This window comes from Pelobates fuscus, chromosome 10 (assembly GCF_036172605.1).
Source record: "Pelobates fuscus isolate aPelFus1 chromosome 10, aPelFus1.pri, whole genome shotgun sequence".
Taxonomy (NCBI): Eukaryota; Metazoa; Chordata; class Amphibia; order Anura; family Pelobatidae; genus Pelobates; species Pelobates fuscus.
In genome coordinates this window covers 24,742,380-24,759,171 of record NC_086326.1, presented here as the reverse complement: position 1 = coordinate 24,759,171, position 16,792 = coordinate 24,742,380, and the positions used below count along the sequence as shown (strand labels likewise).

At 40.3% G+C, this 16,792-nt stretch overlaps 1 protein-coding gene across 7 annotated transcripts in view; it reads right to left on the bottom strand.

The window, feature by feature from the left end:
• The window catches only part of MYOF (myoferlin), a 135,890-nt gene extending 129,056 nt beyond the window's left edge, over window positions 1-6,834 (bottom strand). For all 7 annotated transcript variants that reach the window (XM_063434992.1, XM_063434994.1, XM_063434996.1 and 4 more), the window contains exon 1: window positions 6,629-6,834. In XM_063434992.1, the coding sequence (XP_063291062.1) occupies window positions 6,629-6,716 (88 nt within the window). In that variant the 5' untranslated portion in view covers window positions 6,717-6,834. The remainder of the gene's footprint in view (window positions 1-6,628) is intronic.
• Window positions 6,835-16,792: the final 9,958 nt, after the last annotated feature.

Sequence of the window (16,792 nt, the reverse complement as noted above, 5' to 3'; positions counted from 1 at the left end):
TTACAGTGCAATATAGTCCAGGACCATAGTCGCAGGGGAGGAGGCAGGCAAGCAGGCCTCTCCAGGACAAAGTGGCGAAGGGCACTTCGTCACACTCGTTGTTCAAGAAACACGCTGACAAGCATAGAAGAGCGGCTCCTGTTTTTGTTCCTGGGGATAGGGTATGGTTAAGTACTAAGAACATTCGACTAAAAGTTCCATCTATGAAATTTGCTCCTCGCTACATAGGTCCTTACAGGGTTCTCACTCGTATCAATCCGGTTGCGTATCGCCTTGCTCTGCCACCTGCCTTACGCATGCCTAACTCTTTTCATGTCTCCTTGTTGAAACCTCTTATTTGCAACAAATTCTCCTCTAAGGTCTCCTCGCCTCGTCCTGTTCAGGTGGAGGGTCGGGAGGAGTACGAGGTCAGCTCCATCGTTGATTCCAGAATTTCAAGGGGAAAATTGCAATATCTGGTCAACTGGAGGGGATATGGTCCTGAGGAGAGGAGTTGGGTACCTCAGGAGGACGTTCATGCTTCTCGCCTTCGCAGAGCATTTCACCTCCGCTTCCCATCTCGCCCCGGTTCCTTCCGCCCGGTGGGCGTATCTGAGAGGGGGGGTACTGTCAGGGTACCTGAGGCCTCTACCTCTAAGGGAGGTAGAGACTTGGTGGTTTATCCGTCCAGGCGAGCTGTTCCCTCCGTTCCTCGCGGTTCATCCAGCCACTTAAACACCGGCCGCGAGGAATCCACGTCCTTTTCTAGCAGGACGCTCAATACGTGACGTCATGACGCTATATCGAGCGACCTGCCACTCAAGTGTCCGATATCCAATCGGCACTTGTCAGAGGCGTGCTTACCATCCGGAGCCAGGGTATTTAAGCTTACTTCTCTCTTCAGCTCATTGCCCTGTCGTGGTTCTAGCTTGTCTAGTCACTCAGTGCTCTGGTATTCTAGTTTGCTCTATTTGGTTTTGACTCGGCTTGTTGTACTTCCCTGCTTCTCTGTTCTCCCTTGACCCGGCTTGTCTCTCGCTCATCTGTCTTCTCGTTCCCTCGACCTCGGCTTGTCTCTGACTATTCTCTATTACTCTCGGTACGTTAGTCCGGCCATTCTAAGGCCCGGTATACGTACCTTTCCACTCTTTGTACTCTGCGTGTTGGATCCCTGTCCCGATCCTGACAGTTTTGTACACTCCTTCTAAAACAACATCAAAACCGCACGCATAGCCTATATTTCCAAAAAAATAAAAAGTATTTTTTTTTTTTTTTTAAATTTCACCACCCCATCTTTATCAAATGGTTTGAGGGAAAACAAACATTAAAAAGGGATTACAAATTAGACAGTCATACTTAACTTATTTAAATTTTGATGTAACACCTGATGTACAAAAACAAAAATAAATGCTGGTTTGAGAATCACCTGATACCTGCTGAGACACAGCATGATTGGAAGAACGGATTCTGCTCTTTACATTATAGAATGTAGATAAACAAATCAACATTTACTCGAAGCAAACCTGAAATGTGTTCTCGAAATATAGGCGTGCTGAAGAAAACACCAAAAAACATAGATATAAAGCAATGGAGGGGGGTAGGGATGGAGATGAAAATCAGGAAGAACACTGTTGCCAAACAAAAATAGATCAGTACAACCACAAGTCCAATATTAATTACATGCTTTTTCCCTTTCTGTAGGGTTATTCACTAATCTTAACAGACTGCCTCAGTTTTGCAGTTCCAGTTTTACTTTGGTATAATTAAACCGTGAACAATCCTGACTTTTTAAAAATTAGACGTATAGGTGACGAGCAGGTTTGCTTGTTTCGTGATTTGAGAGATTATGTGGGAGAATAAAAATAGATGTCTAGGGACAGGCATTAAATGTTGATTCTATTCACAGTGAAACAAATGCTGGGAAGATGCACCTATTCGTGTACAGCACAATATATAAATATAAATGATGTACATAATTTTCGAATACACAGACTTGCCCATTTTCACACCCTTTGATCCATCTTTCCAATTTTTTTTCCCCATAAGCGAAATTCATGGGAGCCAACGCACCACATTTTATTATTTATATAGCGCCATCACATTCCGTAGCGCTGTACGGTGGGTGGACTAACAGACATGTAATTGTAATCAGACAATTTGACATACAGGAACAGAGAGGTGGAGGGCCCTGCTCAATGAGCTTACATGCACATGGTCACAATTTGGCTGACCACATTTTTTTTTTTTTTTTTTTTCGGATGAAATGGTTTGTGGTGCTAGAGGAGGAATTTAAAAATAACCCAATCACTATGAAGTAATGGGAATAAAGACACGAACATCTGAATGTTGCTGCAGTGCCAATGAAATTCAAGTACTATATCATTGCCTACAGTGTCCCTTTAAAATATTTAAAAAATTTGAAAAAAAAAAGTGCTGCTGACCAAAGAAAGATTAACATGATCATTTTCAGTAATACAATTACAGGCACCAAGACCACTTCAGCTCATTGAAGTGGTCTGGGTGCATTGTCCCTTTTGCACTTAATGCTGCATCTACACTTCCAGAGAAACGGCAATGTTTACAATGGAGCACTAAGTCTGGCTCCAGTGTACCAGTCTTCCAGACAGCCACTAAAGGCACTTGCTCGATCGGAACTTACTTTTGCTCCGGTATCTGACCCTAAACGTCCTCACGAGGACATCCAGCATCAACTATTTCCAGCATTAATTAAATGCTTTCCTATAGTGGTATCTAATGAACGTGCGGATTCGCGCTCTCTCATCGCGGAACGTCGGAGGAGGCAAAGAGTCGACCCAGTGTTGAAAAACATTGGCACTGGGAGAAGGAAAATAAATAGAAGGATTTTTAACCCTGTATTAAACACAGGGGTGGGGGAGTGATAGTGCCAGGAATACAGCTTTAACATGCACAACTAACACAAAACAGCAGGGAAAAAAAATTTCTTTGAAAAAAAAGATAAGAACCCATTTGTCCACATTCCTGAGAGAGAGTAGTGGATGCTCACCCGTTTGAAAGCTCTAATGAATGCTAATAATAAATAATAATAATAATAATAATAATAATAATAAATAATATAAAAAAAAAAAATCCCCCCCCAAAAAAAAAAACAGCATTCACAGGATTTCAGATAAACTATTCTGTCACTTTGGATGTCACATTAATGACTGGAGTCGGCAGGGATGCCATTGATGGGCTAGAGCTGTCAGCTCACACTCTAAGCCAAATCAGTAGCTCCCCATTGATAAAACGGTAAGCGTTTGCCCGAGGGCCTCTTGGCACCATAACAACTTCATTTAGATTAAGTTATGGTGACCGAAGTTTCCCTTTAAACAAAACAGGACTTGTAAGTGAAAACAGCAGACAGTGATTCATGATTCAGAGGACAGTAATGCTGCCTATTAAGTCTGGCAGTGCTGTGTAACTTGATACATCACAGAAGAGCATAGGAAAGTTTAACAAAAAGCTAGAAAGGATAAAGTAAAATAAAGATGGAGGTAGAAAACATTGTTCTGTATTTGATTAAAGGAACACTCCAGTACTCTAAAGCACGCCAGCGAGCTGAAATGTTTAAGGTGTTAACAGAAGGTCTGTTGTGTTTTATTTTAGAAAAGTTCCAAATTCAAGAGAATTCAGCATTTTTATAGAAATTCTTAATTGCAACCACTCGACTGCCCGACATTCCTCACTCATTCAAAGTAGAAGGCAAGGCTTCTTATAGAGAGACGCATTGAAACAATGTTTCTCCAGGACTAACATCATGTTGACGGCATGCAGCAATACGCGAAAATGCACTACATGTTCTCAATTGGAATGGAGATCATCCCACGTGATGTTCTTAACAAGGGAAAATCGGCCCGTGTTGAGTAGATTGTAGCAGAACCAAAAGAAAAAAAAACACAAAATAATCAGTTTATTGTAATAATGGATGGCCTTAAAACAAAACAAGAAGGAGCACTTTATTTAAACTACATATATTTTTAATGTTAGAGTGTCCATTTAAGTGGTTATATAGGATGATAAATAATGAAAATAAAATCATTCATTTTGAAAGAAAAAAAAAAGTTGGTGTCTTGTTGTCATTTAACCCCTTAAGGACACATGACATGTGTGACATGTCATGATTCCCTTTTATTCCAGAAGTTTGGTCCTTAAGGGGTTAAAGGATTACGCCAGCCACCATAACCACTTCAGTGATTTGTAGTGGTCATGGTGATAAGAGTCTGAAAGTGCACTATTTCTGCTTGCACCTGCAAGGGGAAAGATAGCCGTCCTTTGTACAAGGGTTTTTTTTTTTTAATTAATTAAAATATGCCTCCCTCTCAGGCTCAGATTGTGTGCATGCTCTCTGAGTCTGCAAAATGGTCCAATCACAGCTTTTTCCTATGAGAAACCTGTGATTGGATGGCACGAGTGCCGGCATGACACTGACACAAGGCATGGAAGATCTGCGCCATGGATATCGGGTATGTTTAACCCCTTAAGGACAAAACTTCTGGAATAAAAGGGAATCATGACATGTCACACATGTCATGTGTCCTTAAGGGGTTAAACAGTGTTTTTTTTTTATTTGTTTCTTGTTTTTTTACAAGCATGACATTATTAATGCCTCATTGGGCATCATTAATTAAAGTTAAAAAAAAAAGACAGAAAGAGTAGTGGAGGTGGGGAGTGGCATATAGCAGACCTAAGGTAAAAAGTAAAACCATTCAGAGAGGTTTCACTCCTTACAACTGGTGATGGCCATGGAACCATAATCACTATATAGTTAGCTGCAGTGGTTATGGTGCTCTGAGTTCTCATTTAGAAATTGAACATAAGTTGAACTGTAACTCCTCTCTGACAGCTCTTCCTCCTTTCTTCCCTCCCATGCAGCACAGGCTGTAATCTGGGAGGAAGTGACCGGCTCTCACTTCCTCCCAGCTGCCGGTACGAGAGTTGCGCTGATGGCACGTGACCACTGGGTGGCCCTAAGTGCATAGTTACACAGCATAGATGCTGTCCTTTTCCTCTGGCAATGTAAAACATTCTAGGCCAGAATTGCTGAATTGGAAAATTTATCCATATCATGGGGTTTTTTTCCCCCCCACCAACTCCGATATGTAGGCCTGAAATGTACGGTGTTGTTATTTATGAAGCACCAGCAAGTTCTGCAGCGCTGTACACTAGGTGCAATGTCCCATGGTTTACGGTCCCATCATGTAAGCAGAACAGAATCACTCACTGAAATAAAGATCAACCAGATCCTTAACCCCTTAAGGACACGACATGTGTGACATGTCATGATTCCCTTTTGTTCCAGAAGTTTGATCCTTAAGGGGTTAAAGGGAATTGTATTTGCCTATTTCATATCCTGAAAAGGTATTACAATCTTCAGTCAGTTTTCAGGCTTGGGGGGAGTACTTTTTCTTAGGCCATTTTCCGCAGGAAGTGCTCAGTTCTCAAATAGTTTCCCTCAGGTTCTAAATAATTACAGGTTATTACAAAACAAGTTTACTAGAGGACGAGGTTTATTCAGATTGATATTGGATCATTGGAGCAAATGCCTTTTCCATAGCAGAAAACGAAATCTGAGCTGTAGCTCCTTTTAAAATGCCAAGTATTTTCTTTGTATACGCATCCAGGTAGCAAAGAACAATTTATTGCTACAAACTAAACATTTATAGGACTATCATTATTCCAAAGTTTATATTCCTTTACAAATCCCACATCTTGATCCCTGGAGCAATCCAGCAATTGCCAACTATAAGTACAGACACAACATGCACAGTCCTATTGTATAAGGTAATAGGGGATAATTGGGATAAATAGAGTTAATTTGATATTCTGCAGAATCTCACTAACCCTGTGCCCTGGTGGGAGGTGCCTTACAGCTGCAAAATGTATTATCAAGACTAATTTAACCCTTTAATTGACAAAGAATTGGTTAAAAAAAAAAAAATTCACAGATATACCCAGGTTTAACCCCTTAAGGACCAAACTTCTGGAATAAAAGGGAATCATAACATGTCACACATGTCATGTGTCCTTAAGGGGTTAAAGAAATGTTTGAAAACTTGGCTCTGTCCTGCAATAAACTACTCACAGAAAAGCACCTTTAAACAAGAACATGCTGAGCAATATACATAAAATAAATCCATAAAATAATACAATCTCTGTGATTTGGTTATAAACTCCAACCAGACCAAGTTTTTCCAGATTCAGATTCCATTTGATCACATGTCACCATTTAGCGAATAACTCCCACTTGTGGCATGCTCAATGTTTCCACAGCAGAACATGTGTGTACAAAGCACGCTAGATACAGTAAAACTTCCTGGTTTTGGAGCTGGTCACAAAATTAACGAGTTTAAGTTACAAAAATAACACTTTTCATGGGATCTTGATATAGTTTGGGGTTCCCTACAGAAACAAAGTATTTTTTTTTTTGATTGGTCGAAACAAACACAGAATTCCATTGCCATGACTACATTTAATATATTGGATCATTTGATGCACTCCAAAGAAACACATAGAAAAAGTTTCCTTCCCAAATGAAGTTTATTTTGGGAATTGTGGGTTTTCTAAAAGGAACAGAGAATGTTCTCATGCTGAATGGCTGCCCCATACATTGAATATTTTTTTTTCTTACCTTTAAAGGTGATGGTGACTATAGGATCAGGTTTCCCAAGCTTGGTTTTGGGGATGTTAGCTGCAGATTCTACAAACACCTTCAGCATGATTGCAGTGTTTGTGAAGGGGGGACACTGAGGGGTGAAGAGTGTGTCTGTGCACAGCAGACTGCCTGCCTTCCTCTCGCTGGGACAAGGCAGCTGCTAATGAGAGAAGAGGGAAGCTCTGCTCTGAGCTCTCTAAAAAGGAGCTGGGTGTTCCCTATTACTAAATGAAGGCAGTGCAAAATACCTGTAAACTGATCTCTGCGGATTACTCTTTAGCTAACACTAAAAGCAGGTCCCAGCCTGCAGGTTTTGTTAAATTGAGAGAAAAATAAAACACACAATGTGTTGGTAACATTTTTATAAAAACAAACAAACAAAACTATTTTGCATTAAACTATTTAGTTACTTCATAAAAAGTATAAAATGTAGCTTTGCCAGTGCTGTGGGGGTTAATACACAGTAACACAGGGTTGGTATAGTGGATAAAGTAACTTTGTCAGTGTTCTGGGAGATAGAACGTTAATGTATCCATTCAGGTATTATATGTATTATATGTAAGGGTAACAGTACTCTGCAGGGACTGGTGTGATTTTTGGATGATTACTCACACTATGTGGTAATTACATACCTGGTGGAAGCCAGAGACCCCAAAACTCTGCACATGGACTGGTTATATGATGGGTTTATTGATGCTATGATCTCAGAGAGTTGGGGAGGATGGGGTTAATCGGTGTCCTGTCCTTAAAGCACTGATCAAAATAGTTTGGGGTTTCTACATGCCCTGAGTGGGGGGAGGGCAGAGATGAAGTTGAGTTTTTGGCTTTATAACAGTGCATAGGCATATCATAGATCTGTATGTATGTATATATTTTATTATTAGTTTTTTCAATCTATTTATTTTTTACATTTATTTTTTTCCTTAGCGATTATACGATTATTATTGATGAAATGCACCCTGCACAACTTTCCCATTCTGTTATATTTCAGTATATGAGATTATTGCTTTTCCTGATTGAATGAATGGACATGTTATGTTTATATTAACGTGACTGTTAGGAATTTTTTTTTTCTTTGTATACCTGTCATCACTGAGATTTGGGTTGTTTTATTTTCTAAAATTCTCAGTAGTTTAAATGTTTTTTAACATGGCCATGCCTCCTGTTGCTTGCACAGGCAACTTAATCCATGTTAATTAAAGGGACTCTCCAGGCACCCAGACCACTTCTGCCCATTGAAGTGGTCTGGGTGACAACTCCCATCACTCTTAACCCTGCAAGTGTAATTATTGCAGTTTTTATAAACTGCAATAATTACCTTGCAGGGTTAAGTCCTCCTCTAGTGGCTGTCTATCAGACAGCCACTAGAGGGACTTCCGGGTTCTTAAAACACGAAAAGTGTTTTAAACTACGCTGGACATCCTCATGCTATTCATGAGGACCTCCAACATCGCCAGAATCCCCATATGAAAGCCGCTGATGTCTGCTGGGGAGGAGCATGAGCGGAGCCTGATCCAGCACCAAGGGACATCGGCGCTGGATTCAAGTAAGTCACTGAAGGGGTTTTAAGCCCTTCAGCAACATGGGATGGAGGGGGGGCACTGCAGGATTCTGCAGTGCTAGGAAAATAGATGTGTTTTGCTGGCACTGGAGTGTCCCTTTAACCCCTTAAGGACCAAACTTCTGGAATAAAAGGGAATCATGACATGTTAAATGAACCACTGTGTGGATATATTGAAATAAATATAAGCATGCATTCATGTGGCATTTCTGTGCATATGACTCAGCATGCATGAGCGAAATTGAAGCATTATGGGATGACATCTACTAGACCAGGGGTGCCCAAAAAGTATATCCCCCGATGTTGCAGAACTACAACTTCCATGATGCTTTGCATGCCTTTAGAATGACAAAGCACCACAGAAGCTGTGGTTTTAAAACATCTGGGGATCTAAACACTGTACTAGACACATAATGCGGTGGAGATACCCAGAGCACTACTAACCCCAGTAGACACAGTATATGCTTATTCACTAAATTGAGAATTGTCAGGGATTTTTACATGATTTTATTCAATGTGTTGAGTTACTGAAGGAACCTTCATCAGGATTGGAAGAAATTATCTGTATTATCTGATACATTGAGTGTTCAGGGTACCATGTTACTCATTTACAAACTGTGTGAATGTAGCTTTTTGGATATATTCTGTTTTCTTGTTGTATCTGGTCACAGCATGCAAGAATTATTTGTCCACTTGTCTCCATGAACCTGCTACGTCTTGTGGGCCACCATCAGCACTTTACTGACCACCCAAAATTCTGAAATGGGATTGGGACAAACAACCTTCGCTTAAAGATGAGAAATATTCTTTGCAGAAAATTTTAAATTTGTCACCAGTCTACAATCAATGTATTTCCCTCACTGGATCTTTAGTCTGTCAAAGCTGCATTGTATTGTATATGTCTTGTAGTAAATTTGTATTGTTATATATTATGTACACTTCAAAACATATGTAATAAAAACAAAAGAAATCCCAATGTATTTTTAGACTTTATATGTTAATAATAAATCCCTTTATTTTTACTTTATATTTAAAAAAAAGCAATGCATTATTTTTGTTACTATTTCTTTTATTGAGGCATTTGGATTGAGATACAGAAAACAAAAAAGGAAGCATACATCAAAAAAAGAGGATTCTCCATATATTCACCACTTAATATTTACTATTTATAAAAAATTTAGAAATATCTCAATGTGTTCTATATTTCATGAATATGAGTTACAATTGAATGTATTCTATACATTGTATACATTAATAAGAAATGTTATTATAAACTTAAAAAATAATTCTCAATATGTTCTTTACATAACTTTGTTAAAAGAACGGTATAGCATTAGTAATACAAACATGTTTTCCTAATGCTAGTGCTGGACTGACCAGAATGGAGTAAAAAGTTATATTACTTTCCTTTTCCTTATCACTGTGCTGAATGGCTGGTACTGCTTCCTTGGCTGAGATCATCAAGATCAAAATGCCACCCTGTGCCAATCAGCATCTCCTCATAGAGATGCATTGAATCAATGCATCTCTATGGGGAGCATTCAGCATTTACATGCAGTGTGTGGAGATGCTGGATAAAGGTCCTGCAAAGATTGCAGGACCTAACCCAGTAAGCCTCTCTGGTTGCTGTCTGAGTGACTGCCCCTAAAGGTGTTACTAGGCAACAATGTAAACAATGCATTTTCTCTAAAAAGGCCATGTTTATATTGAGCTAAGTCTGCAGGAACAGGCTATAGACACTAGAACCACTACATTAAGCTGTAGTGGTTCTGGTGACTCCAGTTAACCTTTAAGACATTGGAGAGTGCTTAGTCTGTATAGCCCAGGGTTAGGCAACCTTCTGTGCTGCAGATGTTGTGGACTACATCTCACATCATGCTCGTATAGCCATTACACTGGCTAAGCATCAGGGGAGATGTAATCCAGGGCATCTGGTGTGCTGAAGGTTGCCTACCGCTGATATGGCCAATAAAGGTAAGTTACAGGGAGATGATATCACCAAAATTATCCATAAGAAGCATTTTTTTTTTGCAACCTATAATACAGGAGACACAAGGATAGTGTTTCAACTGTTACTGCACTGCAAGTCACATGAAGCTTTGTCAGGCAAGCATTATGGGGTCTGTAAATGTCCTGTTTAAGTTGTATCCTTTGTTATAATACAATAATACAATTTTTTGAAGCTGTAATCAGCATAAAGAAACGCTGCCCCTAGTGGTAGAGACTGAGTGTGACATGCATTAATTGGATCCAGATATGTTGCAAAGCATTCCTTATTTGGTAAAAGAGCTCAGGGAAAAAAAGGTCAAGAGCTGCATACTCTAACAAAATGATGGCTAACTTTTACATTGCAGATGTTAATGAACTACATTTTCCATCATGCTCAGCCATCCTTGAAGGGATATTCTAAGCACTATAACAACTTATGTTCCCTCCATAGTTTACAGTACAAGAAGATCTCCTGTTCCTGTCCCCCCGATCTAGCTGTCCTATAGCTACAGCTATGCATTCCCTGTCCTTACAAGCACATACCGGGAGTTTACCATTTTAGTAACATCACATATACAACATAAAAAAATCATGGACATGTGACACCTTCTCTTTACAACCCGAGACCCAGAGCTGCCCTTGTCATAGTATATTAATATGACATTTAGATGAAGTTACTATTTTTGTTTTCACAGTTAGAGCATTGCACTGGAAGTGGGTGAAGCATGATGACTTTGTGTCCGTAGGCACAGACTCGAGCATCCTTTCTGGCTGTATCTTCACGTCCTCCGTGTCATCTCTGCTCCACAAAAGAAGGACGCTTGAGTGAGGTCATCTAGGTTGTGAAAAGTCCCTTTTACCCATGGGCCAGTCAAATAAAGGGTGACTTGCCCATGTGACACCCCCACAACTCTTATTTTGGCACCTGACTTAGAGTAATAGGGGTTGTAAATCAATAAAAACTGTCTAGAGTGATCTAATCTGAATATACAAGAATATTCTGAGATGACAGATATTATGTATTTTCTGTGTAGATCTAGTACCTGTATAGCAGGGAAGCCTTGATCAATTAAAGGAACACTACATACACCCAAACCACTTCAGCTTACTGAAGTGTTCTGGCTGCAGTGTCCCAGGTCCCTTAACCCTGCAGTGGTAATTATTGCAGTTTTTTATAAACTGCAATAATTACCTGCCAGGGTTAACTTCACCTCTAGTGGCTGTCTACCAGGCAGCCACTAGAGGGACTTCTGGGTGGCTAGGTGATCTTTGGTCACCTAACTGACACTGGACAACCTCATGACATCCAGCGTCACCCGAAACCTCATAGGAATGCATTATACAATTAGGGAAGTCCTATGAGGGAAGTCCTAATGTGAGTGGAGCCAAGCATGCACATTAGGTCTCCCCATCAACGTCAGCGGAGGAGAAGCCTGAACCAGCGACGAGGGACACCGGCACTAGAATCAGGTAAGTGACAGAAGGGGTTTTTAACCACTGGGGCGGGATGACATGAGGGAGGGGGCGATATAGGGAGCTATAGTGCCAGGAAAACAACTTTTTTCCTGACACTATAGTTTCCCTTTAAGTGTATGTGGATTAGTCATATTCAAAGAGGATTTCCTCTTATCTCCCTCATCAGCACCTATTCTTATTCGCCTTTCATCTCTGGCCCTCCACACTAAACTCGCTGCCAGAAATTTTGCATGTCACTTTACTGACGAGATCGTCCAAACTAAGAATATCTCCACACTTCCCTTCTCCCTCCCACAACTCAACTTCAACTCTGTTCCTCCTTCACTGTAAATTGCTCCCACCAAGTCTCTCAACAGGAAGTTTGTATGCGTATCCTCTCACCCCACCACCTGCCCCTTTGACCTAATTCCCTCACACCTTATCTAATCAGTTTTTCACAGTCTTGTACTATATCTAATGTATATTAGTCTATTTCTGTCTTCTGCTGTCCTCCTCACTTCCCTAAAAATTACAATCATCAGTCCATCTTAAAAAGCAATTTCTTGACCTAACCTCTAGTGGCTTATTTACACTCATCTAAGGCACTCTCATAAAAGCTCACACCCTGACCCTCTTCAATCTGGAGTCGGCACCCTCCCATTACTATCCACTAAATGTCAAGGTCATTACTCTCCTGTAATTCTTCTCTCTGCTGCTTCTAACACTGTGGACCACTCACTTCAAACTACTCACCTCAAACCTTGGTCTTTGTGACTCTATACTTTCCTGGTTTTTAGTACACCTGTCTCAATGGTCATTCAGTGTCTTCTCCTCTGGTGCCACATACCCCCACTACCTATCTCAGTTGGAGTTCCCGAAGGTTAAGGGCCTGACCCATTTTTTGTTCCAGTTTCCAGCTTGCTGTCTTACAATTATTTTCGATTCGGGTCTTACCTTTTCTCTTTACGTCCAGTCTGTCTACATATCACATAACTTCCACCTTAAAAATATTGCCTTTATTCACTTCTATCAAGCACAAGATGCAATTAAGACACTTCTTGTATTTTTTATTTTCTTACCTTGACTATTGTAACTCACTTCATATTGCTTTACAAATACCCACTTTGATCCACTTCAATCAGTAGTTAATGCACTTTCATCCTGACTCACCATTGCTGTTACACCTCACTCCTTTGCCAGTCCTCATATTGGCTTCCCATACCTTTCAGAATTCAGTTCAAACTAACAGAAATCATTTACGAAACCTTATTTATTCTATCCCTCATTGCATCTTCTCTTTCATCAAAGGGACACTATACTCACCAAGACCACGTCAGCTCATTAAGGTAGTCTGGGTGCAGTGACCCTGTCCCCTTAACCATGCAATTGTACTAATTGCAGTTTCTGAGAAACTGCAATAACTAACGTTCAGTGATAAGACTGCCTTTATTGGCTGCCAATCAGACAGATACTAGAGTCACTTTCTGGTTGTTAGTGTCACGGGAGTCGTACCCCAACACACAGGAAAGAGGAAACCACAAAAGGTGGATTCGAAAGACGTTTACCGAGGCTTATAATGGCCGGACTTAACGTAAATATACAACATGAAACAGGGTCAAGAATAAATCAAGGACAGGAATAACAGGAATACTCAGAGTAGATACAAAGCCAGGTCAGGATACCAAAAATTCAGAGTCAAATACGAAGCCGGGGTCAGGATCCCAAAAATCAGGAGTCAAATACAAAGTCGAGGTCATGATACCAGAAATCAGGAGTCAAATAAAAAGCCGAGGTCAGGATACCAGAAATCAGGAGTCAAATACGGAGCTGAGGTCAGGATATCAAAAATCAGGAGTCAAATACAAAGTCGAGGTCAGGATACCAGAAATCAGGAGTCAAATACAAAGTCGAGGTCAGGATACCAGAAATCAGGAGTCAAATACGGAGCTGATGTCAGGATACCAAAAATCAGGAGTCAAATATAAAGCCGAGGTCAGGAAACCAGAAATCAGGAGTAAAATATGAAGCCGAGGTCAGGAAACCAGAAATCAGGAGTCAAATATGAAGCCGAGGTCAGGAAACCAGAAATTAGGAGTCAAACACGAAGCCGTGATCAAACACAGGAAATCACAAGGAATCTCTAGAAGCACTAAACAAGGTTATAACAGAAACCACGATAGGGCAATGAATGGGGGCTAAAACAAGCCTTAAATAGGCTTACCTATGTTCTGATAGGTCCACGTAATCACTGCGATCGAAAACAGATTATGATCGCAATGATGACGTGGTCACTTTAAGAGTGGGTGTAATATCATGTCCACATCTATAGATAGATGTCCTGCCATGTGGCCGCGTAGTTCAGTCAGACCGCGCGGCAGGAGGAGGTCTGCTAGGATCGATGGAGGTGAGTCTCCCTCAGTGTGCCGTGCGGTCGCGTGGAGCGGTGGGACCGCGCGGCAGGAGGGGGTCTGTGCGGCTCGGCGGAGGTAAGTAATGCCATAGTTGGACGACTTTTGGTCATCTAACAGATGCTGGACATCTTCATGCTATGCATAAGGACATCCAGCATCAGTGAAATCCCTATAGGAAAGCCTTGCAGCAATGCTTTCCTGTGGGGAGGTCCTAACCTTGCTATGCTGGGAGGGGAGGGGGGAGCGAGGGAGATGGGGGCGCGAGTGAGCTATAGTTCTAGGAATACAACTTTTTATTCCCAGCACTATATTATCCCTTTAACAAATTCACTTCTGCGAATTCCCTTCGTTACTGTACTTTGTTTTTTCACTCCAGTAAACGCTAGTTCAGTGTTTGCTGGGATGACACATATAACACAGGATAGGTAAATTTACAAAAGCATACTTCCACTGCACTTAGGGGTTACAGTGATTTTGCTCTACTATGATGCCTCAGGTGTATGCACTCTAGCAGAGAAGTGCTGTAAATGCACGTGTACTCATCCATCACTCCATCACTGCTGTGCGTACCGTATTGCAACAGTCAAATCATTTACATACCTTGCCCGGCAAAGCATGCAAATGAAAGAAAAAAATTAAAAACTAACATAGCTTTTAGAAGGCTATTAGTTTGTGCACAAATTGAGGAAGTGGGTGAGTTATTTTAATATTCATCACAGACCCAGTATTCTAGTAATGTGAGGCAAACAGAGCTATTGATGTTTTATTGCAGTTAATAAAAAGACCGGAAAAGCGTTGGAAAAAAAAAATCTTTGAAACTACCACATCTTGAGATTTTCTGTGAAAATAACTTCTGTTTATGTGTGTTTGCAAACTGCTCTAGGGAGAAGTTATAATGAATAAATGGTTATTCCAACCAAAAAACAGTGTTTCAAGAAAACATTGTTTCCGGTCAGAGTAACCCTTACTACAAGCATGTCAAACTCAAAGTCTGGCACGGGCCACATAAACAAGATTTAAGTTTATGTGGGCCGCAAAAAAAAACCAAAACTTCCATTTTCATAGAAACGTAGGTTTATTTGAAAAAGTACAATATAAAAAAAAAACAATTCATGGTTCATGGATTGCAGGATAAAACTTACCAGGAAAGGTTAAAGGACCTTAACATGTATAGCTTGGAGGAAAGATGAGACGGGGGGAATATGGTAGAAACATTTAAATACATAAAGGGAATCAACACAGTAAAAGAGGAGACTATATTTAAAAGAAGAAAAACTACCACAACAAGAGGACATAGTCTTACATTAGTGGGGCAAAGGTTTAAAAATAATATCAGGTATTACTTTACGGAGAGGGTAGTGGATGCATGGAATAGCCTTCCAGCTGAAGTGGTAGAGGTTAACACAGTGCATGGGATAGGCATAAGGCTACCCTAACTATAAGATAAGGCCAGGGACTAATAAAAGTATTTAGAAAATTGGGCAGACTAGATGGGCCGAATGGTTCTTATCTGCCGTCACATTCTATGTTTCTATGTTTAAGTCTGTGAACCAATCTCCTTTTACTCCAAAACAAAAATGTGTGAGGGCAAGAAATTTGCAATATGCGAATCATGAACAAAACAACGCCACTGCGGTAAGGTTAGAGTTGAAAAATTAAGATGTTTAATGTTAAGGGGACTTGTAGTTATGGTGATTATTGTTCTATGGGTTATGAGACTTAGGGGCTAGACTAGAGGCTTATGTTATTGGACTACGGGATAGGTGGCTTTGGGATTAATTCCTTCAAGATGCTTGTGCCCTAAAAAACGCCCAACATTTTCAGCCAGGCACTTGTCTCACCTGGAGATTTTCGTTTTTTTGCACTCAGTGGGATGATCTTAAATGTTATGTTAGATGGTGAACAAATCATTGTCCTGTCTATGTGTCATTGGGTCACGCTGTATTTCTATTATAGAAGTCGGTAAAACGTTCCAGGAATTCCTGACACTTGTATGAAGTGTTTGAGGAATACATTTTGAGTTCAGCTGTTTTATTAGGCCTTATGATGAAATGCTTTTCTAAGTATTAGTTTTGTAATCTCGGTTTTGCAATCCTTGCAAAACCTTAACTTCTGTAGAGTAACCCTTAACTGAGATTTCAGAGCAAATGATATTGATAAATCCTTTATAATCTCTTTTCATTGTGGTAATATTACCTTCCTTTGCAAATGTCATCTTTTTCTACGTCTGTTTGCAACCTTCTGTTGCCAGTAATATAAGATATTTAAGACATTTACATTGTATCATATTAGGGTTAATAAGTATAGGGGTGTATATAAAAAATACCCCTTTCTGTCTCATTAGAGATATCTTTGCCAGAAGCTCAAGGAAGCAAGGTGAAGGGTCAGTGTTAGGACCCGCTTAGGGGGGTCTGCCTTGACGTTGGCAGGCGGGCATTCCCTCCAATGGCCATTGGAGCAACTAAATGACCTCCATTTCTCTAAATATACATAGGGATTAAGGAGAAAGCGCAAGTAACATTTTCTTTTCTGTGGTTTTTACTATATATTGGGGCTGATGTGTATTGTAGTCGTTGCTGCTGGCCCAGTAGTAATGGGACTAAGCGCAGGACTTCTCTTTTTGTATTTGTATTTACTTTGTATCACACAGCCTGGTTACAATGCTGCTGCCCATCCCAAGTGTTCCCTATTAAGGGTTAATAAGTATAGGGGTGTATATAAAAA